At 39.1% G+C, this 26,745-nt stretch overlaps 1 protein-coding gene across 8 annotated transcripts in view; it reads left to right on the top strand.

Moving 5' to 3' along the window:
- The window catches only part of LOC136857546 (glycerol kinase 3), a 462,535-nt gene that overhangs the window by 310,374 nt on the left and 125,416 nt on the right, over positions 1-26,745 (top strand). For all 8 annotated transcript variants that reach the window (XM_067136297.2, XM_067136291.2, XM_067136293.2 and 5 more), the window contains exon 8: positions 16,965-17,221. In XM_067136297.2, coding sequence (XP_066992398.1) covers positions 16,965-17,221 — 257 coding nt within the window. The remainder of the gene's footprint in view (positions 1-16,964; positions 17,222-26,745) is intronic.

Genomic DNA, 26,745 nt, shown 5'->3' with positions numbered 1-26,745 from the left:
TAGACCAAACTGCTTACTACATTTTCATCTAACTGAATGTCTGGCTCCATGGATAAATGGTTAGAGTGTTGGCCTTTGGCCACAGGAGTCCCGGGTTCGATTGCCGGTGGGGTCGGGAATTTTAACCATAATTGGTTAATTTCGCTGACACGGGGGCTGGGTGTTTGTGTCGTCTTCATCATCATTTCATCCTCATCACGACACGCAGGCCGCCTACGGGAGTCAAATCAAAAGACCTGCATCTGGCGAGCCGAACTTGTCCTCAGACACTCCCGGCACTAAAAGCCATACGCCATTTCATTCACCTAACTGAATCCCTTCCTGCCACTTAATACCTTTCAGCAGATGATCCATGTAAACTATGAACAACAAAGGTGAAAGATTACAGCCTTATCTAACCCCTGCAAGTACCTTGAACCAAGAACTCATTCTACCATCAATTCTCACTGCAGCCCAATTGTCATCATAAATGCCTTTGATTGATTTTAATAATCTACCCTTAATCCCAATGTCCCCCAGTGTGATGAACATCTATTCCCTCAGTACTCTGTCATATGCCTTCTCTAGGTCTATAAAACAAAAAATTTAACTGTCTATTCCTCTCGTAGCATTTTGCAATATAATTCATTATTCCTGCTTTGTAGGTCATTCCTGCTTTATAGGTCAAAATACAAGTATAAACCATGGGAAACATCAACTGTTCTTTTGATCAATGTAACTTTCAGCTAGTGTTAACAAGAGAAAGCGGTTTTTGTATATGCGCTATTACCGGCGTAATAATTTATACCCTCTCCGTAAATATTTTAGGACTGGCTGCATGGCTATTGAAATTCGTGTCTTTAAAGTGGTTCACCGCTACGTTATTCATCAAATAATTCATGGTCACAGATACCATTGTTTTCAATACTTATAAACTGGAACTTCCACTGGCTTAAAAGGTTATTAAGATGCCCATCTGTGGTGTATGCCCAGACGGTGCCTTTCTGGTATTCTCGTGCATTCTAGCCTCGTAGGTATGAACTAACTGCCTTGCCACTCGCTCCCCCTCCACTGGGTGTGTACGCGCACGTCATCATTGCGGCTGTACACTGACTGGAGGCTGGGACGTGCTTCTCTGCCTGGCGGGATGAATCGTGTATTTAACATGAACCCGGGGTGAAGTTACTTTGATAGGGCTTACGCCCTTGTGAACGTGGAAGATTTCCGTTAAATTTTATTATAATTTCATCTTCCTCGCCTGGAGTTTTTGTGTATCTTTAAGGATTTCCTCTGCCGTATGTAAGTAAGCATATGAGGCTGGAGCTACTTCTCAACTACAGCAAGCTGGTGCAATGTAAGTGTTTTTCCTACTCGTCTTTTACTGATTCCGTGTGGTGAACTGAATATTTCAAAATGTGAAGTGCACACCGGGACATAATGAAGCTTGGCGTCATCTAAATTCAGTACTTTAACCTTGTGGTTTTCAAACTTTTTTTCTGGTAAAAAAAAAAAGAAGAAAAAAAGAAATTGTATGTCAACTAGCCGTGTTTATTAGGGACTTGCGTCTACTGTAAATTAATGTTAATTCTTATTCTTGGAAATTGTAAATTCAATACTTAATGTTTGGTTGTGCCCTTCTAGGCCTGATAGGTAGGGGTTAACGCAATGTTCTGGCAAGGTTACTAACCAAGCGAGTTGCTACAAGGGTGTGGGGTTTACGTTCGTATTCCATTTCCATTCTAACTTCATATCCTATTTCTTTATTATTTTTTATTATTAATTGGCTTTGTATTTTCGTGGTATTTTGGCCTCCTGTTTTTCTTTTGATATTGATGTTGATTCCCATAGGGAATCTGAAATATTTGTCCTGAATGAGTGAATTTATAATACCAATATAAATGGTCCGTTATTGGACATTATAAATTTTCCAGCTAACTCATTCTTGGTTGCCAGCGTTTCGCCCTCGTGTGCTAGGGTGGGCTCATCAGTTGGTACCTAGCACACCTACCAATACGCTGGCTAGTGCATACCGTGGAGGCCACTGCGTAGGCTAACTGGAGCCACCGGCAGTGCCAATGCACTAAGAGACTTTGTCTCATTATTAAAAATTGATGCCTGCTTGGCCATCAGATGATATTGATGTTGATTCCCATAGGGAATCTGAAATATTTGTCCTGAATGAGTGAATTTATAATACCAATATAAATGGTCCGTTATTGGACATTATAAATTTTCCAGCTAACTCATTCTTGGTTGCCAGCGTTTCGCCCTCGTGTGCTAGGGTGGGCTCATCAGTTGGTACCTAGCACACCTACCAATACGCTGGCTAGTGCATACCGTGGAGGCCACTGCGTAGGCTAACTGGAGCCACCGGCAGTGCCAATGCACTAAGAGACTTTGTCTCATTATTAAAAATTGATGCCTGCTTGGCCATCAGATGATATTGATGTTGATTCCCATAGGGAATCTGAAATATTTGTCCTGAATGAGTGAATTTATAATACCAATATAAATGGTCCGTTATTGGACATTATAAATTTTCCAGCTAACTCATTCTTGGTTGCCAGCGTTTCGCCCTCGTGTGCTAGGGTGGGCTCATCAGTTGGTACCTAGCACACCTACCAATACGCTGGCTAGTGCATACCGTGGAGGCCACTGCGTAGGCTAACTGGAGCCACCGGCACACGAGGGCGAAACGCTGGCAACCAAGAATGAGTTAGCTGGAAAATTTATAATGTCCAATAACGGACCATTTATATTGGTATTATAAATTCACTCATTCAGGACAAATATTTCAGATTCCCTATGGGAATCAACATCAATATCATCTGATGGCCAAGCAGGCATCAATTTTTAATAATGAGACAAAGTCTCTTAGTGCATTGGCACTGCTGGTGGCTCCAGTTAGCCTACGCAGTGGCCTCCACGGTATGCACTAGCCAGCGTATTGGTAGGTGTGCTAGGTACCAACTGATGAGCCCACCCTAGCACACGAGGGCGAAACGCTGGCAACCAAGAATGAGTTAGCTGGAAAATTTATAATGTCCAATAACGGACCATTTATATTGGTATTATAAATTCACTCATTCAGGACAAATATTTCAGATTCCCTATGGGAATCAACATCAATATCATCTGATGGCCAAGCAGGCATCAATTTTTAATAATGAGACAAAGTCTCTTAGTGCATTGGCACTGCCGGTGGCTCCAGTTAGCCTACGCAGTGGCCTCCACGGTATGCACTAGCCAGCGTATTGGTAGGTGTGCTAGGTACCAACTGATGAGCCCACCCTAGCACACGAGGGCGAAATGCTGGCAACCAAGAATGAGTTAGCTGGAAAATTTATAATGTCCAATAACGGACCATTTATATTGGTATTGTTTTTCTTTTGTCTCTTAATATGTATTCGCGTATTGTTGATTGGCGACCTGTGATTGGTCCTTCCCTTAACTGTCCTAGCGTGTGTTCGTTGCCATCGGAATACTAATGTTGTTATTGGTGGTGATGATTGTTGATGGATGTTGATGGAAATGAATTGATGTTCCTGTTATAAAATTAGTATTGTGGGTGATTCAACCTGTTTTTCTTTAATTACATTTGGCATTTTTCTCTCCCTGTTGGCATGTTTTCCTACCCCGTGTCGCGGACCTGATTATGATGATGATGATGATGATGGTGATGATGATGATGTTATTATTATTATTATTATTATTATTATTATTATTATTATTATTATTATTATTATTATTATTATTATTATTATTATTATTATTATTTTGAACTTTTCTTCAAACTTGATCATGATATTACACCCTTCCTTGTAGGAACTGCTTGGAATGTACTGCAAATGATATTTCTGTTTTTTAAAAAGAAAAGGCAATTAAGTGAACACGGTTTCTAGATTTAAACAAAGTATATGATGGCGATATGAAACTTGGAGTGAGATCGATTGGTATTTATAGGATATCTAAAGGTGGAAGAAGTGTTTCAGTATGGCATATTGTCTTAATTAATTAATTAATTAATTCAATTAATTTCTAATGAAACGGTCGACCGTAAGTTTAAAAAAAATCTTTGAGCACTAAGTTTTGGATTTATTTCCAGCGAGGCTTATTTTAATTAAATTGTAAGGTTCTTATGGTCTATTATTAAATCTCTCTTTGTTCCCAAGTAAGAGGTTGTGTCCTTTTTTGGTAATTGGTAATTGGGTAAACATTATAGAATGATGACCAGGTCTCCATTTAATCCACCCCTCTGGTGTCACCGGTTTATTAAATGGTGAGTACTTGTACATTTTTCTAATTTGATATTTGTTTGGACTCGCACGTTTCCACGTTTCTGTACCTTTTATGTATGGTCAGAGAATTTGTGCTGTCACTTGGGGTAATTGTGAAATTAGTTGCGCTAAGTGGTACAGTGCAAGGGCATCACCTATTTTCTCTGAATTTTTTGGAAAATGCTGCAATTCCAACCTTCAAGAAAAAGAGATGTAAATCTTTCCTGCAATAATGAACCAGTAGCATACTTTACACTAGGAGAGTCAAGATGGCGGTGGCTCTGAATGTTAGTGAAATGTATTGCTCTATGGAAAATGAATTTAATTTAATATATAATACTTTACAATGGCGAAAAATGAGGGTATCCTCCTATTCAATACATCATATATTCCGTCATTAGACGGAGCAAACAAATTCAGACATGTTTCGGCTCGCTTGAGCCATCTTCAATTTAAAAAAAAAAAAAATTAGGGGGGTTGGAATAATTTACATAATATAAGTTGAAAAAAGCTAAAAACATAATGAAAGAGTAAACAAAAAAACAAAAGAGAGCTTAGACGGAAAACAAAATTAGCACAAATATACAATATTTACATCAATATGCAGAGCAAAAAACTTACTGCGACAAAATTCAGTGAAACAGGTGTTAATTTGAAATAATAATTGATACTAAAAACTGCGTTAACCTAAGAAACAAGGGAATGAGAAAACAAATGATGAAGATGGAAACAAATAATAGTAGCGCATGGTGAGGTTGTGGACCTCATAGTTTACAAATTATTGCTTTAAAAATGACAAAACAGTTTGAAATTGCTGTCAAAATCATCCTAGTGGAAACCCATCACATCAAATTGGTCAGGAGGAGAGCGGGAGCAAACATTTTTGAGAGAAACCAAGCCTGAATTAACCTGCAGGCGAAAAGCCTGTGACAAGGAGAAAAAACACCATGAAATTTAAGGCTTTAGAAATAGCAGCATTCTCAATATCTTCTCAATCTAGCGGTCCCTTTCTTCATTATTGTTTCATAATGTTGGCTGGTGTTTTGCCTTATTATAGAGGGGTCGGAAGGGCCGCATATAAAAATATGAGAAGCTGTGTTAGGTAGAAGACAGATGCATAGTAAATTGTAGTAATCTAGTGGAAACCGTCAATGAAGTTCTAATCTGTAATGGAAAAAAATGAGGTTGTATGAGAAACATGGGTTGATAAGTAAAAAGTGTGGAATGGTTGTGAAGAAAGCTTAAACTTACGGTGTGCAGTAGGTGGTTGTCCTCTCTAGTGGCCTGGCTTTCTCAAAGTAACGGTCTCGTTCGCGTGATCGAGTCTATTGTTGGTTCGGCTGTGTTTGCTTGGATGGAAGGAGCGGAGGGGGAAGGGGAGGTGCAGGGCTGGTTTGAGGAAGGGAGGGGTGTTGAGTTGGAGAGATGGAGGTGGGTTTGTTTGGCAAAATATAAGGAATGAATGTTTCAAGAGGATGTTAGTTTACTCGCTGACTTCTAAAGCTGGAATGGTGTGGCCTTCACAAAGTGATGGTCTCGGTCGCGTGATCGAGTCTATTGTTGGTTTGGCTGTGTTTGCTAGGTTGGAAGGAGCGGAGGGGGAGGGTTGGTGTGAGGAGGGGGGGGGGGGGGAGTGGTGGTGAGTCGGGGAGATGGAGGTGGGGTTTGTTTGTGTTATGGAAATTCTGACAAATGTATGGAATGAATGTTTCAAGTAGAATGTTCTTTTTCTCGCTGACTTCATTTAAATTGTGAGTGGGGTTCATAAACTGATCTAAATCGATGTGGATGCTCTCGAGAATGTTGAGCAAGGTGCCTTTTTGCTCATAATGCAAGATCTTCAGGTCTTTATCTATTGAAGTGTATTCGTGGCTGGATGCTTTATGGTGTTCGCTCATAGCTGAAAAACGATTATATTTGAGAGCGTTGCGATGTTCGGCGTATCTTATGACGAAATTGCGGCCTGTTTGACCTATGTAGCTGGAATTACAGGATTGGCACTTTAATTTGTAAACTCCGGAGTTCAAATATTTGTTGTTGATGTTGCTATTGTTATTGTTGACAGTGTGTGGATTGAAAATGAGTTTGGAGTTGGTGTGGGAGGTTCTGTAAGCTATTTTGATGCTGTGTTTCTTGAAAATATTAGAAATTTGGTAAATGCTACTATTATTGAAAGTGAATGTGGAAAATTTTTCTTTTGGAGCGGAATCTTTTACTAGGGTAGTCTTGGGTCTGCTTTTGTATCTATTGATGATTCTGTTGATGAAGGTTCTATTGAAACCATTGTGTTCTGCAATGTTGCAGATGGTATTAATTTCTTTTTTGTAATTCTTGCGAGATAAAGGGATAGTTAATGCTCTGAGGACCATGCTATTGTAAGCTGCTTTTTTTATGTATGTCTGGGTGCACAGAGGTCTGATGGATGGTATTGATGGTGTGGGTGGGTTTCCTGTATATATTGAAGGATAGTGTTTTTGCTGTTGCGCATAATGGTTAAGTCCAGGTAATTAAGGGCTTTATTGTTTTCTGACTCTATGGTGAATTTTATATGTGGGTCAATAGAGTTGAGAAATCCAAGTACTGTGTTGCTGTTAGTAACGTGGGAGTCTAAAATAACAAAGGTGTCATCTACAAAGCGTGTCCAGTGTTGAATGCCATTGATCTTGCCAATGATGTGAGAATGTTCTAAATGATCAATGTAGATGTCTGCAAGGATTCCTGAAGCTGGTGACCCCATGGGAAGACCTATCTGTTGGTAAATGACATTATTGAAAGTGAAGAAATTGTTGTTCAAAGTAAATTCCAGAATTCTGGAACATTTAGAACATTCTCACATCATTGGCAAGATCAATGGCATTCAACACTGGACACGCTTTGTAGATGACACCTTTGTTATTTTAGACTCCCACGTTACTAACAGCAACACAGTACTTGGATTTCTCAACTCTATTGACCCACATATAAAATTCACCATAGAGTCAGAAAACAATAAAGCCCTTAATTACCTGGACTTAACCATTATGCGCAACAGCAAAAACACTATCCTTCAATATATACAGGAAACCCACCCACACCATCAATACCATCCATCAGACCTCTGTGCACCCAGACATACATAAAAAAAGCAGCTTACAATAGCATGGTCCTCAGAGCATTAACTATCCCTTTATCTCGCAAGAATTACAAAAAAGAAATTAATACCATCTGCAACATTGCAGAACACAATGGTTTCAATAGAACCTTCATCAACAGAATCATCAATAGATACAAAAGCAGACCCAAGACTACCCTAGTAAAAGATTCCGCTCCAAAAGAAAAATTTTCCACATTCACTTTCAATAATAGTAGCATTTACCAAATTTCTAATATTTTCAAGAAACACAGCATCAAAATAGCTTACAGAACCTCCCACACCAACTCCAAACTCATTTTCAATCCACACACTGTCAACAATAACAATAGCAACATCAACAACAAATATTTGAACTCCGGAGTTTACAAATTAAAGTGCCAATCCTGTAATTCCAGCTACATAGGTCAAACAGGCCGCAATTTCGTCATAAGATACGCCGAACATCGCAACGCTCTCAAATATAATCGTTTTTCAGCTATGAGCGAACACCATAAAGCATCCAGCCACGAATACACTTCAATAGATAAAGACCTGAAGATCTTGCATTATGAGCAAAAAGGCACCTTGCTCAACATTCTCGAGAGCATCCACATCGATTTAGATCAGTTTATGAACCCCACTCACAATTTAAATGAAGTCAGCGAGAAAAAGAACATTCTACTTGAAACATTCATTCCATACATTTGTCAGAATTTCCATAACACAAACAAACCCCACCTCCATCTCCCCGACTCACCACCACCACACCCCCCCCCCCCCCCCCCCCCCTCCTCACACCAACCCTCCCCCTCCGCTCCTTCCAACCTAGCAAACACAGCCAAACCAACAATAGACTCGATCACGCGACCGAGACCATCACTTTGTGAAGGCCACACCATTCCAGCTTTAGAAGTCAGCGAGTAAACTAACATCCTCTTGAAACATTCATTCCTTATATTTTGCCAAACAAACCCACCTCCATCTCTCCAACTCAACACCCCTCCCTTCCTCAAACCAGCCCTGCACCTCCCCTTCCCCCTCCGCTCCTTCCATCCAAGCAAACACAGCCGAACCAACAATAGACTCGATCACGCGAACGAGACCGTTACTTTGAGAAAGCCAGGCCACTAGAGAGGACAACCACCTACTGCACACCGTAAGTTTAAGCTTTCTTCACAACCATTCCACACTTTTTACTTATCAACCCATGTTTCTCATACAACCTCATTTTTTTCCATTACAGATTAGAACTTCATTGACGGTTTCCACTAGATTACTACAATTTACTATGCATCTGTCTTCTACCTAACACAGCTTCTCATATTTTTATATGCGGCCCTTCCGACCCCTCTATAATAAGGCAAAACACCAGCCAACATTATGAAACAATAATGAAGAAAGGGACCGCTAGATTGAGAAGATATTGAGAATGCTGCTATTTCTAAAGCCTTAAATTTCATGGTGTTTTTTCTCCTTGTCACAGGCTTTTCGCCTGCAGGTTAATTCAGGCTTGGTTTCTCTCAAAAATGTTTGCTCCCGCTCTCCTCCTGACCAATTTGATGTGATGGGTTTCCACTAGGATGATTTTGACAGCAATTTCAAACTGTTTTGTCATTTTTAAAGCAATAATTTGTAAACTATGAGGTCCACAACCTCACCATGCGCCACTATTATTTGTTTCCATCTTCATCATTTGTTTTCTCATTCCCTTGTTTCTTAGTTTAACGCAGTTTTTTAGTATCAATTATTATTTCAAATTAACACCTGTTTCACTGAATTTTGTCGCAGTAAGTTTTTTGCTCTGCATATTGATGTAAATATTGTATATTTGTGCTAATTTTGTTTTCCGTCTAAGCTCTCTTTTGTTTTTTTGTTTACTCTTTCATTATGTTTTTTAGCATTTTTTCAACTTATATTATGTAAATTATTCCAACCCCCCTAATTTTTTTTTTTTTCACTGAAGATGGCTCAAGCGAGCCGAAACATGTCTGAATTTGTTTGCTCCGTCTAATGACGGAATATATGATGTATTGAATAGGAGGATACCCTCATTTTTCGCCATTGTAAAGTGAAAACCGTCAATACGGAATGATTCTAATATCTTGTAATATAATACTTTGAAATCAGACAAGAGAATTAATAGAAACTGGTGTGATGAAGTGCTTTCGTCTATTAAAGTCTATTAAAGTTCATGTTGGACACCTTTAAGGAAAAGTAAAATAGACTGGTGAGTTCTATACAACCTAGTATGCAACAAGCTACTTATGCTAATGCTGTACAGTCTAAAAATGAAATAATGTCGACAAAGCATGTGTTTATAGTATTTCCCAAAGGTTAAAGTGAAGTTAAGGACTCTGAACAAACCTTTAGTCTATTGCAAACCACAACACAAAAATAAATCACTGAAAGTTGGTGTTAATAAAATCAAAAAAAGATGAAGTAAAGGAATGAAAAAGAGTGCAAAAGTATGATCCAAACATTTGAAGACAGTACCTCTAAACTGAAAGCCTTTATTTCATTAAAGAAGAATCCCAGAATAATAATTCATGGAATTGAGGTTAACCTCCCCGAGAATGAAGTGATTGAGTGCATTATCGAACAGAATCCAGCTGTGAAACAAATGTTATCTGAAGGCCAAGATGACATATGACTATGCTTTATGAGAAAGTCGTGAGATGGCAGCACTCAATATGCGGTCATTTAAGTTAGTCCCTGTCATTTTAAAAACATATATGAGTTGTGTCAAGCTTTATATTGGGTACACAAGCTGTGTGTTCAATGAATATGTTCCAGTCACCTGTAGTTTCACGTGTAATGGTTTCGGACATTTCTTTACTGACTGTAGAAAGCAACAGACCTGCTCCCATTGCTCAGAAGGTCATAATATCGATAGTTGTCCCAAAATGAAGATTGAATGTATAAACTATAAATCTCAAGACCAGAAATTTACTTCAAGAAATCAGCATGGCACATTAAACACCCAGCATCCTGCTACTTCTATAGACTGTCCAATCTATAAGAAAATATTAAATATCATTAAATCAAGAATCAATTATGGTTAATCTATTAATATATCAAGGAAATTTGCATAAATCACTTGTGGCTACACAGGAGCTTCTCCTTGACATTGAACAAGACGAAGGAACAGTTTTATGCCTACAAGAACCGAGTGTGATTGGATTTGGTCAAGAATTTCAGATTCATGTATCCAGAAACAATTCACCTCAAGAACGGATTCGTGCAGCTATTTTAACAAAATTGAAAAGTGTTTTAATGTTAATACAGTACTGCTCTGCTGACAGAGTTGTTATTTGCACAACCTTCAATCAGCATGAACTTTATGTATGTAATGGTTATTTTGATTAATCAGCGTGAACTTTATATATGTAATGGTTATTTTGATTCCACAAGGGCCATCAACATCGATATAAATGCCCTTCAGCGCACAAGGGCCATCAACATCGATATAAATGCCCTTCAGCGTATGATGATTTGAAAGAAAAACTAATTATTTTCACTGGAGACATAAACACCAAACGCGGATTATGCGGCAGCCCTATTGAAGATTCTCAAGGAAAATTCTTTTATGACTTTTGTAGCACCAGTAACCTAACTATCCTCAATAACGGCGACAAACCAATGTACTCCCAAAGCAATTCTCAGAGCTTTTTAGATGTAAGTGTGTGTAATCCTTCACTTTTTTCCTTTCATTTTCGACTGGAAAGTAAGTGGATCTTCCAACACTTTCAGACCATGCTCTAATCACTGTGACTACGCCAAGCAGGCCTACTATTAATGCTTCAAATTATCTAACAAGATTATATCTAACAAAATATGTGAAATGGGACCATTTTCATTTGGCAGCCAGGAGAAATCTTGCGAAAATGGCAACTAAGATAGAGGCCTGCAAATCTGCGAACGGGTTGGATGAAATAGTAAACTGCTTAGATGACAACATAATAAAGCTTTCAGAGGTTAACTTACCTAAGATCTCTCAAAAGCCTTGTTAACAATTCTGGTGGAATGCAGAACTTGCTATACTTCGAAAGTGAGTACTGGCTTGTCACAGACGATATAAGAGAAGTCGCTGCCCTCTTTTACATCAGAGATATAAAGAAGCATACTTGAGAAATAAGGAAGACTGCAGAAAATTAATACTAAAACAGAAATCGGTATGTTGGAAGGAATTTTGCTCTACTCCAACAAAAAACAAGCCTTGGGTGTAAATTTATAAATTATCTAGGAAACCAGAAAATTTAAATACCTACCCCATCTCAATCAAAACTGAAAACGACTACACAAAAAATTTCTCTGATACTGCCAACGTTCTTATAAATACATTCTTCTCAGATGAAAAAGATGACTCAGAACAACAAGCATCAATTAAAAAGTTTTCAAAAATTCCTTCTGATACTGAAGATGATGCACCATTTTCTCAACAGAATGACAAGAAAGCTCTTGGCTGGGATGGATTGTCTGCTAATATAATAAAAAGCATTCACTACTGCTTTCCTTCCTTATTTGTCATTCTGTTCAACAAATGTCTGGCTCTAAACAATTTTCCAACTTCTTGGAAATTGGCAATTGTTAAAATAATCCTGAAGGGAAGTTCTCTAGTTAATTTTACTCCCAAATTATTTAGACCAATTTTTCTTCTACCTGTGCTTGGAAAGATCTTAGATCGTTGATCAAGTTATGCATTACATGTATTTCTATGGTTTTTTCTAAGTTGTAATCAGTATGGCTTTACCCCTCAGAAATCAAATGAAGATGCTGTTCTAGATGTGGTAGAATGGATCCAAGGCATATTTCAATAAAGAAAGTTGCTGTATTAATTTCTCTGAACATACGTAGTGCTTTTGACAATGCTTGTTGTCCCAAAATTTTGTCCCAGTTAAAGGAGAAACGATGCCCAAAAAATCTCTATAATCTAATGCAGACTTACTTTTGTAAACAAAGAGTGAAGCTTCAGATTGGAACAGCAGTCTCCACAAAATATGTTTCCAAATGCTGTCCTCAAGGATCAACATGTAGCCCTGGTTTCTGGAATATCCTTTATGAAGATCTCTTACAGCTAATTCTTCCAATGGGATGTTGAGTCATTGCCTACACCGATGATGCTCTTCTTCTAATTGAAGCTGAAGATGTGAGAGATCTCACAGCTTGAACAAATTCTGCCTTGTGTAGTGTTTTAAAATCCGTTAGCAGTTGCTGTAAGAACTATTGCTTACCAAAATCGTCAATTTTGCATTTCCTGGATTGGCGGACATACTGGATCCATCAGAAATGAGAGAGCTGATCTACTAGCAAAAGCTGCTGCTCAATCAAATCCGGAAGTCATGTATGACAGTTCTCCCTCATGCTGTGCAAGAAGACAAATCAAAGAACATATGAGGCGTCTAGTATCAAAACTGGCCAAGTCACTCAAGGCATATTTTTCAATATGGACGAAAAACCTGTAGAGACAAAGCAATGATGGTCAGAAAAGATTTTTTTTTTCACAGTTATATCCTTAATGGTTTATTATTTAAGTTCCGCCGTTTTGAGAAATCTAACTCATAATTAACCCATCTTTTTTGTTAATTTAAATTTTGACTTGGCCGTTTTTGTTGCAATTTTGTACAATTTCACAAGGTATGAAAGTAAATCTTTCAGTTCTCCACTCGGAACAATATCCATGTTACAGCACACAATAATGACAAAATACGAGCACACCGGAAATAGGATTGCTTTGGCGCCAATGACGGTAAGAAGCCCGCGAATACGTAAATCAGTGTTGCAAACGAACAAAAAAATATATAATGACTTCAAAGAATATACATTACGAGGAACGATTTTGCCTACTGGTATTATCACATTGTTGCTTAATGTAACAACACAAGATTCCAGACAATAATGCTGCATCATAAAGATTGTCGCTCGTTCCTTGACTTGGCCGGTTTTGAATTCACTGTCTGCATGACTTGGCCGATTCTGTTGCACGACCGAGAATTCAGTGGTCTATAACATGAAGACATTGACGATTTTAAAGCATATTCTTGTTTCACCTGATAGTGCTATACTTCTACTTTAAATTGATAACCTTAACTCATTTTCGTAAATTTTGTGACTTAGCCGGTTTTGATACTAGACGCCTCATATCTTGAATCAATGGAACCTCCTTTGGACCTCTGCTTCAAATGGATCTGTTACTAGAACAATATATTTTCCTACAGTTTTTAAGACACCACAGTGTTACAACACTAATAGTCTAATATCACATTGTAAGAATAGATAGGCTCCACAACTAATATTTTTAAGATTGAGTTAGGCTGATGATGGCCATTAAACAAAGGGCAAAACATTTACCGTAGAACTCTGTAGTACTATGTAAAATTCTAACCACATAAATTGTGGAATGTTTTGAATAGGTGGTTCAATAAATATTCCTGTAATATTCTTGATATAAATATACATACCACTTAGTCGAGCAGTTCATCTCCTTTCTCCCAAGTCTTCCCAGCCTAAACTTTGCAACATTTTTGTAATACTACTCTTTTGTTGGAAATCACCCAGAACAAATAGAGCTGCTTTTATTTGGAATTTTTCCAGTTTTTAATCAAGTAATCCTGGTGAGGGTCCCATACACTGGAATCTACTCCAGTTGTAGTCTTATCAGAGACTTATATGCCCTCTCAGAAAGCTTCTGAGTTTTATTTTCAAGTTAGAAATCTACTGTGGAGTGATAAAATATCCCAGAAAGCAAACTGGACCATGTTTTGTACCTACTTAATTCCATATCTCACCAATGGACTCGAAACATGTACCCTACATAACAAGGCTAAAAGTAAAATCCAGTCAACAGAAATAAAATTCATCAGAACAATGAACCAAAAGTCCAAGAAAGAGAAGATTAGAAATGAAGCAAACAGGAGGCTGGCATCAAAATACTTGTTATTGAGGTTTTAGGAAGATGCAGGCTACGATGGTTTGTAATGTTATGCAGATGGACAGAATGAGAACAGCAAGAAATTACTTTGACACAGAAGTGATAGGGGAGTGACTAGCAGGGAGGCCAAGAAATCAATGGCTAGACACCTGGTGCATGCACTGTGCACGGTGCAAAAGACGACTTTGCTTGGTTGACCAGAGTGCAGACCCCCACTCCTCGATTTGGAACAATAGCGCTGTCTCTCTCTTTCCCCACGCCTGTCTCGCTTGCTCCCCATCTCCCTCTTCCTCACTTGCTGCGTAGCGCTTCAAATCTGAGCCAAGTTGAGCTGAGCTTAGCCAAGTAGCCCAGAGACAAAACGTTGGTCTGAGCCGAGTGGGACCGATGCACTGTGCACAGGAACTCTGCTCCGCAGTTTGCACGCATGAGATTTTGGGTGTTCGAGAGGCCCCAACATAGAGGAACAGAAACTATACTTTGACAGGATGAAGTGCTGAGCGCTTGTACACCACCTCCGGGAAACTGGAGCTGGAAAATGATGATGATGATGATGATGATGATGATGATGATGATGATGATGATGATGATGAATGGAATCGTCAAAGTCTAAAAGCAATAATGATTTCAGAATACAGTATGAGGTTTGAACAAAAAATCAGGAACAGAGACCTGAGCATAATAACTACCCGATTAATGGAGTTTACAAGATAGCAAACTACGACCTGGTGATCCTGATGTGATTTAGAAATCCTTGAGATTGTTTTGTCAAGTAATCCCAACATTTTAGGTTACATGTTAGCTTAACAGTTTATTTTGTATTGTGAATCAAAACAATCAATTTCGTATTTACCATGCTTTTTGTATGACAAAAAACAAGAACAAACTTTAGATCATTTTGGTATCTCTACCCCAGTTAATATCAACTCATGGCTATTTATGTGTTGCAGAGTCTCGAGTGCATTCCTTTAATAATGTCAAAGTGGTAACAGCAGCCTAAAGATCATACTGCTATCAATGTAATACCTACATAAAGAAGAGCATTGAGTCCTATGAATATTAGAAATATTACTTATCATTTACAGAAAACTGGCAATTATAAATTATTTCTATCATTGCATATTTGCTGTTCATATCTATAACACACCAAAAAAATCAACAACCAGCCATCAAATTTTGATGGGGCCAATCTAGTTACTTTTATAAGCCAAATCACTTCAGTTAACAGCCTTTTAATCTTAAATATCTCTACAGCTCTTACATATAGACTTCATCTGTGTAATACAGTGGACGCTGCTTATTATAATCACTCTGGGACGAAGATGATTTTATAACATTAACCGAAAAATAAAGAAACTGATAGGTAGCCTCCTGTATTTATTCATAACCTACATGCACTACAATGAAACAGATACTGGTACACAGCACTGCAACTGTTTTCAGCTATGTAAAATAGTCTCTAATTGTTGTTTCCTTCTGGTTGTCTCTCAAAAGTCCAATAATGAATCTTTCATATTCATCACCATTTCATCCTCATCACGACATGCAGGTTCATAATGTTATTGGAAGTACACTGACCTACGCTGAACACCTCGTCACAAGATATCTAACGAATGTCGCATTTCAGCATTCGTTGGTGTTGGCGAAGTTCGGCAACATCGTCATCATCAGCATCGCTATGTTCTGCTCCATGCTCTTTAGCTCTCATATCTAATTCCGCGGAAGTAACTGCCTCACACATGTCGACTTCTGTCTGTTTCGCATCAGTAATTATGCTCTCATCAATGTTCATCCATTCCTGAAATTCATGTTCCATTAAGCTGTTGGACAAATTTCAACATTCTGCTCTCCTTCTGGTAACTCTCTTGTATGCACTCTACTTGCATACTTGAGGACGAAATCCTTGAAAGTAAATGTGATAACATAAAACAAATTCATGATCACAATAAACGGAAGATTTTCAGTGCTTCAGTATTTGTCCGTACAGGACTTCATAAAAGTGATTATGTAATACGGTTGATAACACTATCTGTGATTACAATAAACGGTGTCCACTGTATTTTAATTTTTCAAGGTATTGATGAAAGTAAAATAAAGGCATATTGCACAAGTATGAAAACCATAGTCGCAATATGAGCATGAAAGAAGGACCGTATGCAACAGTTTTAATTCCAATCTATTGAAGACGATACCTCAATAACTTGGTTTCCGGTCTCTTCTGATTTTTTTTTAATAACTTGTAGTATTTTTACATCTTTGGTAGTATTATGCACATATAACTAGATTGCTTTTTATATGCATGCATTTCCCATACTATTAGTTTAGTTATTCATTCAAATGAATCAGTATTACATTTTTAAATAAAAAAATAAAAAAATACAGAATGTCCAAAAGTTTGCGTATACAGGTTAGTCTAAGGGAACCCTGGACAGAAGTTGGGTTGATCATATTTGTGACAACATTCTGTCTTGCTTAATTTATGTTGTTCATCTTTGAACACAAGAATGTGACCTAAATATAGATTGCTATAGTAACTTTAAAAGAAGAAAGACATTTGATGCACTCCTTTCTAGCAATTCTGTTGTCATGGAGAATGGAATTCATTCCCTGTAAGAGGTGACATGTAAATAGATACTAAGTATATATATATGTTTTTTTAAATTTACAGCGGGTACATTCATCCCACGGGTTGGTGACAACAGTAGCTTACAAGTTGGGCCGGAATGCTCAGCCTGTATATGCTCTTGAAGGTTCTGTTGCTGTGGCAGGATCAGCTGTTAGATGGCTCAAGAATAATCTGAACTTGGTGTCTGACACCAGTGAAGTGGAGAAGTTGGCAGCAGAAGTGCCAACCACGGGGGATGTGTACTTTGTTCCAGCTTTTTCTGGACTGTACGCCCCTTACTGGCGTAAGGATGCACGTGGGTTAGTACCGTATTGTATGTTTTTTCATTCAGTTTGTTTCTCCTTGGGTAGTATAGTAGTTGCATGGCCCAGCTGAGTCTGACATTGTTTCCACTTACTTACAGGTTCCTTACTTTCGTCTTCGCTATCTGACCTCAGTTGGTCATTTCTCATTTTCTACATCCCGAAAGTAGTAGGATTTTAAAACTTCTCTTCTTTTTCTTTATTTTATACCTTCATTCCTTTTCTGGCTCTTTAGCTGAATGGTCAGCACAATGGCTTTTGGTTCAGAGGTGCCCCAGGTTCGGTCCTCGGTTGGACTGAGGATTTTAACTGAGTCTGGTTAGTTCCTCTGGCTCGAGGGCTAGTTTTTCGTGTTCATCTTGCACATATCTTCATACTGTGCCACACCTAGTGGTCTGAATATTTTATTCCTCAAATGGTCTTGTTATTCTATTCCCTAATATCGATATCATATGTCTGTTATTTGAATATGGTAACAGTTCTCTGACTTGACATCTACTCCCTCCCGGTTATAACAGATGGTGCCTCATGCCATTATGAATTTCCAAAGCATTTCTTCCTGTCCTAACTTTGCTTTGTATGATCTCTTGGCAAAAAGAATGGAAGCCTTGGTTAAAAAGATGGAGAGGCAGAGCTATGAAATGTGTACCTTATAAAAATTCATACTTTTCCATACGTGGCTCTCTGCTTTGAGTCAACGTATAGGATCTGTTAATATGTGTGAATTCTTATTCCAGGTATTTAATTTTTTTACTACTTCCCTTGGCTTGTCACAGCTATGCTAGGCTAGTGTTCCATGTGATCCCGGTTATGTTCTTTGTTCTTAATTTTTATTGTGGTGGATTAATTTTCCCTTTTCCCTTTACCTTATAATTTACTTGATATGTATATTTGTTCCTACAAAGGGACAATAAAAGGTAACACTGACCTGTTTTGATAGAGGTGTGTGTGATGTTGTTTCATTATGAAGATTTTTCATTTCAGATCTGTTTCTTTCTCTCCTACTGTGATGTCTTACTTGAGCTCATGTTGTGATGTGTATTTAAAACGCTAATTCCGTACAATTCATTTCGCTACCAGGGATGATATGAATATGTTCCATAGCGTATTTGTGGTTTGATTACTGTAATGATTAAGTGAGCCTTGCCCTATATTGTGGCCACCCAAATTATTTGATCTGGACTCGCAGATCAAACTCATGAGCCTTTGACTCACTTTTCTCATGCTACTGCGGTTTTTATCGTGATGTGTCTTGATTCTGCATTTTATGTTGCCTTGTGCATCTGGTTTCAATGTGAGCATGTGTGATGTGTTGTATGAATGTCGGGTCTGTGTTATTTTTTGGTTCCTTATTATGTAGCATTCAGTTTTACTGTTATGGTTGTTTATTTTATTACCTTGTCTCAGCTCCTGGCTGGTCTAGCCATTTTATTTTTATATTTCAGGATATTCTATGTCTTACGTATCATCTTTGACTATGTTTATTTCACTTCTGTAACTACGACAACAACCCCTTTTTCTTTCTCTCTATAACCTCTTTGTGTTCAGTGATTATTCGTTTTGGCTGAAGTGCTTCTATTTCATTTTAAATTCTGAGAGGGGCTACTCTTTGGAGATTGTTGATGTCTTGGGGATTGAAGTTTGGCCTTGTTTTATTCTGGAGCGGTTGCAGTTACCTTTTGGGTTTAATTGCCGATATATATAATGACTGTTCGTGGATGTGGGTGGTTCGAAATTACATGATTTCTTCAATTAAACCTCGGCTAGTATCAATGGTTCACAAGAAACTCCACTCGCGGGCATGGTCATTCGGCGAGTACCGGTCAAATCTCTTCCAACATCAGCTCAAACAGAGTAATTTCCACATCCTACCTAACTATGTAAAGGCTCTTAAATTATAATTTTAAAATGAAAGTTCGCAATAAAAGTTTGGATGGATATTCCATTTAATTAGGTAATCATGAAGAAAATATATAATAATGATCATCTGATTAGACAACATGACATGTAACACACATCTTATTCAATCTTTGTTGGTTCCGCAAACAAATTAAAAAGAAATATTATCTGACGTTAAATTAAAACTCTTAAATAATTCATCACAATATCTGAAATATTTCCACATGTAATGAAGTTATTAACAGTTCTGAAAATCTGCTAATCTTAAAATCATTCACTTTGTTCATTCATCTGAGTCAATATTTGCCCATAGTTTGCCTTCCCGAGTTCTTTCTGTTTAATCATTTAAATGTCTAGCTATCTAATATACAACTTGAATATCCTGACGGTTAGTCTCCCTAACATTGCAAGAGGAAAATATAATTATCTGTCCATCATCCAAAGACACAAATAAATTCAATAAATTAACAATCATGGTGCTGTCACACTCATCGGGAATATTCAGCTTCGCCGTGTCTGAAAATCAACAATATCTAACTACTGGAATGTTCAATGAAACGATAATATCGGAAGTTCTGTACTGCATCTGCTCTCCTCCAGTGTTTCCTGGAAATAACACTACTGCCTAATAACTACAGCAAGCAGTTACCTTGACTGCCAACGCACTTCATCAGGTGACATTAACCTCTTAAAACAACTTATTTTATTATTAGATATGTTATTTACCGAAGATCCTAACAATTCATCCGATAATACATCTGTTTTACTTCTATGCTGTGCCGTAAATTCGTATTTTGGTGATCTCTACATGCTCAACATTTAATCTCTCCGGGATACCTTTGAAAACACTAGCATCATATTATTCCGCTTGCCTATTCAAAATCTTTAAAATTACATGATGAACATCTCACATAATATTACTACCCTAGGTTCATTGACCATCTCGATGATTTATTACGTTACCGTAACATCAATTTCAACAAACCTCATTCTTATAATAATCACACTGTTTTATCATAACACATTCGATAACCCTAATATTTACCATATCTCATCAAAAATGTACACCATGTCTACATCAGTATTCAAACATACAAGCACTGGTATCGAAGAAACTTAACTATACACATATAAAGCATCATATCACTTACAGCATGTACGCACTTCATTAAATTATTCTGAGGCACAAGTTATTCTAAGAGGATCTCGACATTGACATAATTACGTACAATCACTCACTGAACTTATCTACACAGCACTCGATATTATCTCATCGCAAAATGGATTCTAACGATTATTCAGACAGTATTAGGACATTAGATGAAATATAATGATGTCTGTATACCTCTACTACTTGACACCAACGATATACCGAATTCCACTCCTACCAATGATCGGATCAACACTTCATGCAACACACATTAGGTTACTCAAGCCGTATTCTTTCAAATCACCATTATGATGGCAAATCTAACTACTATAAGCTTTTACAAAATAGAATAAGGGAAGACAAGTTTGGGTACTTAATGTTCGAGGTCTCTGTTGTTCATCCCATCCTTCAGGTTGTGGCAGTTATGGACATCTGTTTTCATGTAATTGTGGCCATTCCAGCAGAATTCGGATCCATCAGGATCCTAGTTTCAGTTTAGGCACACATCTCCATCTTGGCTATATCCTTTATCATAACAGTAACCAGTCTCATTGTTCTTCCACCCTGAAACTTGTACAAACTGTATTAGATAGTGCTAAACAGAGTTTTGAAATCCACAATTTCGTTTACTAAACTCGCCTTCGTATATCGGCGCTGTATAATTGATTATTGAATTCTTTTAAACCGTAGGATATCTTAAAACTCTTATAATCTCCTCAATTCCTTCTGTATGTATCAAAGCTATTCTCAAAATCAACCTTCTATGCTGTTTTTTCTTCATACATTGTCATAAAACAAAATCCCATTTTAATAACATCACAATAATACTTGGTTTGCATTTTATGATTCACGCTAAAACTGCTATGTCGTAATCTCCGTTACATATGTTTTTGACATTTGAGGAGCTTTGCCTAACACAGTCACTCTCTTCATTCACGGAACTGCACAAAGGAATACATTCTGCTATTCATTTATTTTCTCGAATGCATACGATCCGTCACTCCGCATATGCCTTCTTGATGGTAGAACTTGCATTGCCCCAAACTGTTCCATGGCCTCTGCAGCGCGACGTTACTGGACCTGAATGTTACATATGAGATTTCTCCTTCACAGCTGTTGATATGAGATCTTCCATCTACTGGTCTCTAGTTGTATCCCAACTCATGTTCTTAATTCAATCCTCCGAATACCATGGGGTTCTGAGCTTATGAATTTCCTGATTTCATTCCGTAAAATTCCATTTGATGAGCGAGTTGTCTCGGTTTCGTACGTAGTTGGACGTATAAACTGGACGTATTCCGGCTGATTGTGTACTTATGCACTGCTTCTGTTGATATATTTATCTATGACTTTCAATGGCTCCTTCGCTCTTAACCTCGAGATCATTGAAAGGTTATAATATGTATATATACACTGACTGACAGCGCAAATGCAACACCAAGAAGGAGTGGTCAGAACTTTATGCCAATTGCAGGGTAGACTGACGTCACTGAGGTATGCTCATGATGTGAAATGCACCGCTGTGCTGCGCACGTAGCGAACGATAAATGGGACACGGCGTTGGCGAATGGCCCACTGCGTACCGTGATTTCTCAGCCGACAGTCATTGTAGAACGTGTTGTCGTGTGCCACAGGACACGTGTATAGCTAAGAATGCCAGGCCGCTGTCAACGGAGGCATTTCCAGCAGACAGACGACTTTACGAGGGGTATGGTGATCGGGCTGAGAAGGGCAGGTTGGTCGCTTCGTCAAATCGCAGCCGATACCCATAGGGATGTGTCCACGGTGCAGCGCCTGTGGCGAAGATGGTTGGCGCAGGGACATGTGGCACGTGCGAGGGGTCGAGGCGCAGCCCGAGTGACATCAGCACGCGAGGATCGGCGCATCCGCCGCCAAGCGGTGGCAGCCCCGCACGCCACGTCAACCGCCATTCTTCAGCATGTGCAAGACACCCTGGCTGTTCCAATATCGACCAGAACAATTTCCCGTCGATTGGTTGAAGGAGGCCTGCACTCCCGGCGCCCGCTCAGAAGACTACCATTGACTCCACAGCATAGACGTGCACGCCTGGCATGGTGCCGGGCTAGAGCGACTTGGATGAGGGAATGGCGGAACGTCGTGTTCTCCGATGAGTCACGCTTCTGTTCTGTCAGTGATAGTCACCGCAGACGAGTGTGGCGTCGGCGTGGAGAAAGGTCAAATCCGGCAGTAACCGTGGAGCGCCCTACCGCTAGACAACGCGGCATCATGGTTTGGGGCGCTATTGCGTATGATTCCACGTCACCTCTAGTGCGTATTCAAGGCACGTTAAATGCCCACCGCTACGTGCAGCATGTGCTGCGGCCGGTGGCACTCCCGTACCTTCAGGGGCTGCCCAATGCTCTGTTCCAGCAGGATAATGCCCGCCCACACACTGCTCGCATCTCCCAACAGGCTCTACGAGGTGTACAGATGCTTCCGTGGCCAGCGTACTCTCCGGATCTCTCACCAATCGAACACGTGTGGGATCTCATTGGACGCCGTTTGCAAACTCTGCCCCAGCCTCGTACGGACGACCAACTGTGGCAAATGGTTGACAGAGAATGGAGAACCATCCCTCAGGACACCATCCGCACTCTTATTGACTCTGTACCTCGACGTGTTTCTGCGTGCATCGCCGCTCGCGGTGGTCCTACATCCTACTGAGTCGATGCCGTGCGCATTGTGTAACCTGCATATCGGTTTGAAATAAACATCAATTATTCGTCCGTGCCGTCTCTGTTTTTTCCCCAACTTTCATCCCTTTCGAACCACTCCTTCTTGGTGTTGCATTTGCTCTGTCAGTCAGTGTATATATATTATTAATCATATATTCTTTGATTGAGGTTCCACTTTCACAAAAGAAATGTTTTGGGACAAATTCAGAGTACCATTGGTTGGTATTGTCCTGAATCTCTTGATATTGTCTTTCCCTATGTACCTATAAAAAATGAGACAAGGGAAGTTGATGAGATTATTCATGAGGAAGTAAATAACTCCTATGCATTTTAAAAGTAAATAGCCTCTAAGAATATGTATGTGAGTAACATCCTTATGTTTGTTACATGCCCATCTCATATCTACTTCAGCCAATTTTGTGATAACAAACCCTAATCTATTTTAACCTATTTCTGTCTGGGGTTCTAGCCTTTTATACTTTATTCATTTGTATAAGAGGCCCAGGTTCAGTTCGTGGCTGTATTTCGCCAGTTTCGACCAGTCCACAATTAGTGTCCTCATTAACAAAGGGTAGTGGGTGGAATACACATACAATGCAACACGCTACAAACCACCACAGATTTGTTTCAGGAAAGGCATCCCGCCGTAAAAACTAGCTGAATCCCTACAAACTACCAACTGCAGATAACTGGGAAAAAGCCAGAAAAAACATGATACCTTCATTCTTTGAGGTGCTGGAAATCTCCCTTTTTCCTCAGATAATAAAAATAGCCGATAATAATGAAGTTCAGTCATTTAAAGCAAAAGTCACCAACCCCATTATTTTAGGAGTGAATTTATTTTGAAGAACACTCATCATCATCATCATCATCATCATCATCATCATCATCATCATCATCATCAGGGGCCGATGACCTTCGATGTTAGGCCCCTTTAAACAACAAGCATCATCATCATCATCATCATCACCACATCATCATCACTGGCACGACAGCCCTTTGTGGGCCTTGGCCTTCTGGTGAAGTTTTTTCCCCATTCTTTCCTGTTAAGTGCAGAGCTCTTCCAATTCTTGACTCCAATTATCTCTACATCCTCTCTCACCCCATCTTCCCACCTTAACTTTGGTCTGCCAACTTTCCTGATTCCTTCTGGTACTGCATTAAATATCTCCTTTATCATTCTGTCATTAGCACGCAGCACATGTCCTGCCCACTCCAACCTTCTGATCTTCATGCAGTTAACAATGTTTGGTTCGTTATATAAATTATACAATTCATGATTATATCTTCTTCTCCAGACACCATTTTCTTCTACTGGCCCAAAAATTTGCCTCAAAATCCTTCTTTCAATTATACCGAGCTGTCTTTCATCAGATTTTGAGTGTGTCCAGGTCTCAGCACCAAATGTTAATACAGGCTTTACTAAAACTTTATACATCAGGATTTTAGTTTTCCTAAACAGCAACTTAGACTTCAGATGTTTTCTGAGGCCATGATAGCACTTGTTAGCAGACAGTATACGTTTTTGGATTTCAGAACTAACATTGTTCTTGGAATTAACTTCTGATCCAAGGTAGGTAAAGCTAAGCACAACATCAAACTTATACGGGCCAATTTGTATGAATGTAGACCCACTCAGGTAGTCTTTCTTGGTTACGGGCATATACTTAGTTTTCCCTTCATTAATCTGTAAATTCATCTTTCGTGCTGCTTTTTCAAGGCCTGTGAAAGCGTCTTTCAATGCTCTTGGTGTTCTTGCAATTAAATCAATATCATCTGCATATGCCAAAATTTGAACTGATTTATGTAAGATGGTTCCCCTTGTGTTGATACTTGCATCTCTAACAACTTTCTCCAGAGCTATATTGAACAAAAGGCATGATAATGAATCTCCTTGCCTAACTCCGTTCTTGGTCGTTACAGAATTTGAAAACATATTCTTGATCTTAATTTGATTCCGAGTATTTTCCATGGTAGCTTTTACAAGGGCGATCAATTTCTTAGGGATCTCAAACTCCTCCATTGCTACATAGAGTTTACTTCTATCAATGTTGTCATAGGCTGATCTGAAGTCAATGAAGAGATGGTGTGTATCAATTCCAAATTCTTTACATTTTTCAAGTATCTGGCGAATTGTGAACATCTGATCAATAGTAGATCTTCCTTGGCGAAATCTGCATTGATAGTCACTTAAGACACCAATCTGCTAAAGAGAATATTGGAAAATATTTTATAAGCAATGGATAATAAGCAGATACCTCTATAGTTAGAACACATCATGATATCACCTTTCTTATGTATCAGGCAGATGATACCTACGTTCCATTCATCAGGGATTGTTTCAGCTACCCATATCTTGACCACTAGTTTGTGAAAGTGTTTAACAAATTCTTTTCCAGCATTTTTTACAAGCTCTGATTGTATTAAATCCATTCCCGGGGCTTTGTTATTCTTTAACTTCTTGATGCCAAGCTCAACTTCCTCAACAGTAGGTATTGGTACTTCTATGTCTGGTTTTCTTGTATTTACAGGAGGTAAGGTTACTTGGTTATCACCTGGACTTTCATTCAACAGTTGAAGAACACTCATGTTTCTGAAAATTGACACACCATGAAGGAGTTACGAGTGCATAATCAAATTTATTCTACATATTTCTAATACCGATATCCACGAATGATTAAAGTTTCAGATTAATACGCATGAAAACATCAGTATTTTGTGAATCATCTACGAGTTGCATAAGAGCCGGTATACTTCATGGCATTGAATGAGAGGGACATGGGATGTCTTCCTGGGGAATTCCTTCCCAGGTTGCTTGTATGCAAGTTCACAGTTGATTGATGCTGGCTGCTGGAGAGCTTTCCTCCCACCCCATGGCACTACAGTTCTTGAAGGGCCTTGGCCTACCAAGCAACCGCTGCTCAGCCCGAAGGCCTGCAGATTGCGAGGTTTCGTGTGGTCAGCACAACAAATCCTCTCAGGCGTTATTCTTGGCTTTCGAGACAGGGGCTGCTATCTCACAGTCAGATAGCTCCTCAATTCTAATCACGTAGGCTGAGTGGACCTCAAACCAGCCCTCAGGTCCAGGTAAAAATCCCTGACCTGGCCAGGAATCGAACCCGGGGTCTCCGGGTAAGAAGGAGGCGCGCTATCCCTACACCACGGGGCTGGCGCTGGAGAGCTTTGACGGGCTAGTTTTGAGTGACCATATCCCATACAGGTTCAGTAGATGACATGTCTGGTTAACAGAAAGGCCACGGAAGAAGCCATATTAGCCATGTTTCAAAGAGAGCCAGAACATTGCAGTCAATGTTTGCTGAGGTGTTCTTTTTGCTGGAATGTAGTGTTAGGAGTGTGCTGAAGAAAGTTGTATGACTTCTGCCCTTACTACTGAATGCTAAAGAGTTTACCCTCAGTACGTAGCAGCCGAGATCTTGAATGATACCCAAAGAATACCCCACACCATCACATCTGGCATTTGGCCAGCATGTTTGATAATATCACTCGCCGCAGTATTGGCTAATGCGAACAAAACCATCATTGTAGTCCAAGAAAAAGCAGGACTTGTCCGTTTTACCAGTCTACATAAACCTTATTGTACCCTGAGTGATTGGTGGTCCATGGTCAAGGGAATCCGTTACAAAGAAGTGTTTGTAACCAGTCCTCTCTAAAGCAGGCATTGTTGAACAGTGGAAGCAGACAGTGCCACACTTGTTTCGGTGCTTCAATTTTGTAGCCACACTTACGGTAAAGCTATATGATCCATCACTGCCATG

Source organism: Anabrus simplex, chromosome 1 (genome assembly GCF_040414725.1).
Source record: "Anabrus simplex isolate iqAnaSimp1 chromosome 1, ASM4041472v1, whole genome shotgun sequence".
Lineage (NCBI taxonomy): Eukaryota > Metazoa > Arthropoda > Insecta > Orthoptera > Tettigoniidae > Anabrus > Anabrus simplex.
The sequence above is the reverse complement of the archived record's forward strand: the minus strand, read 5'-3'. Positions and strand labels throughout refer to the sequence as shown.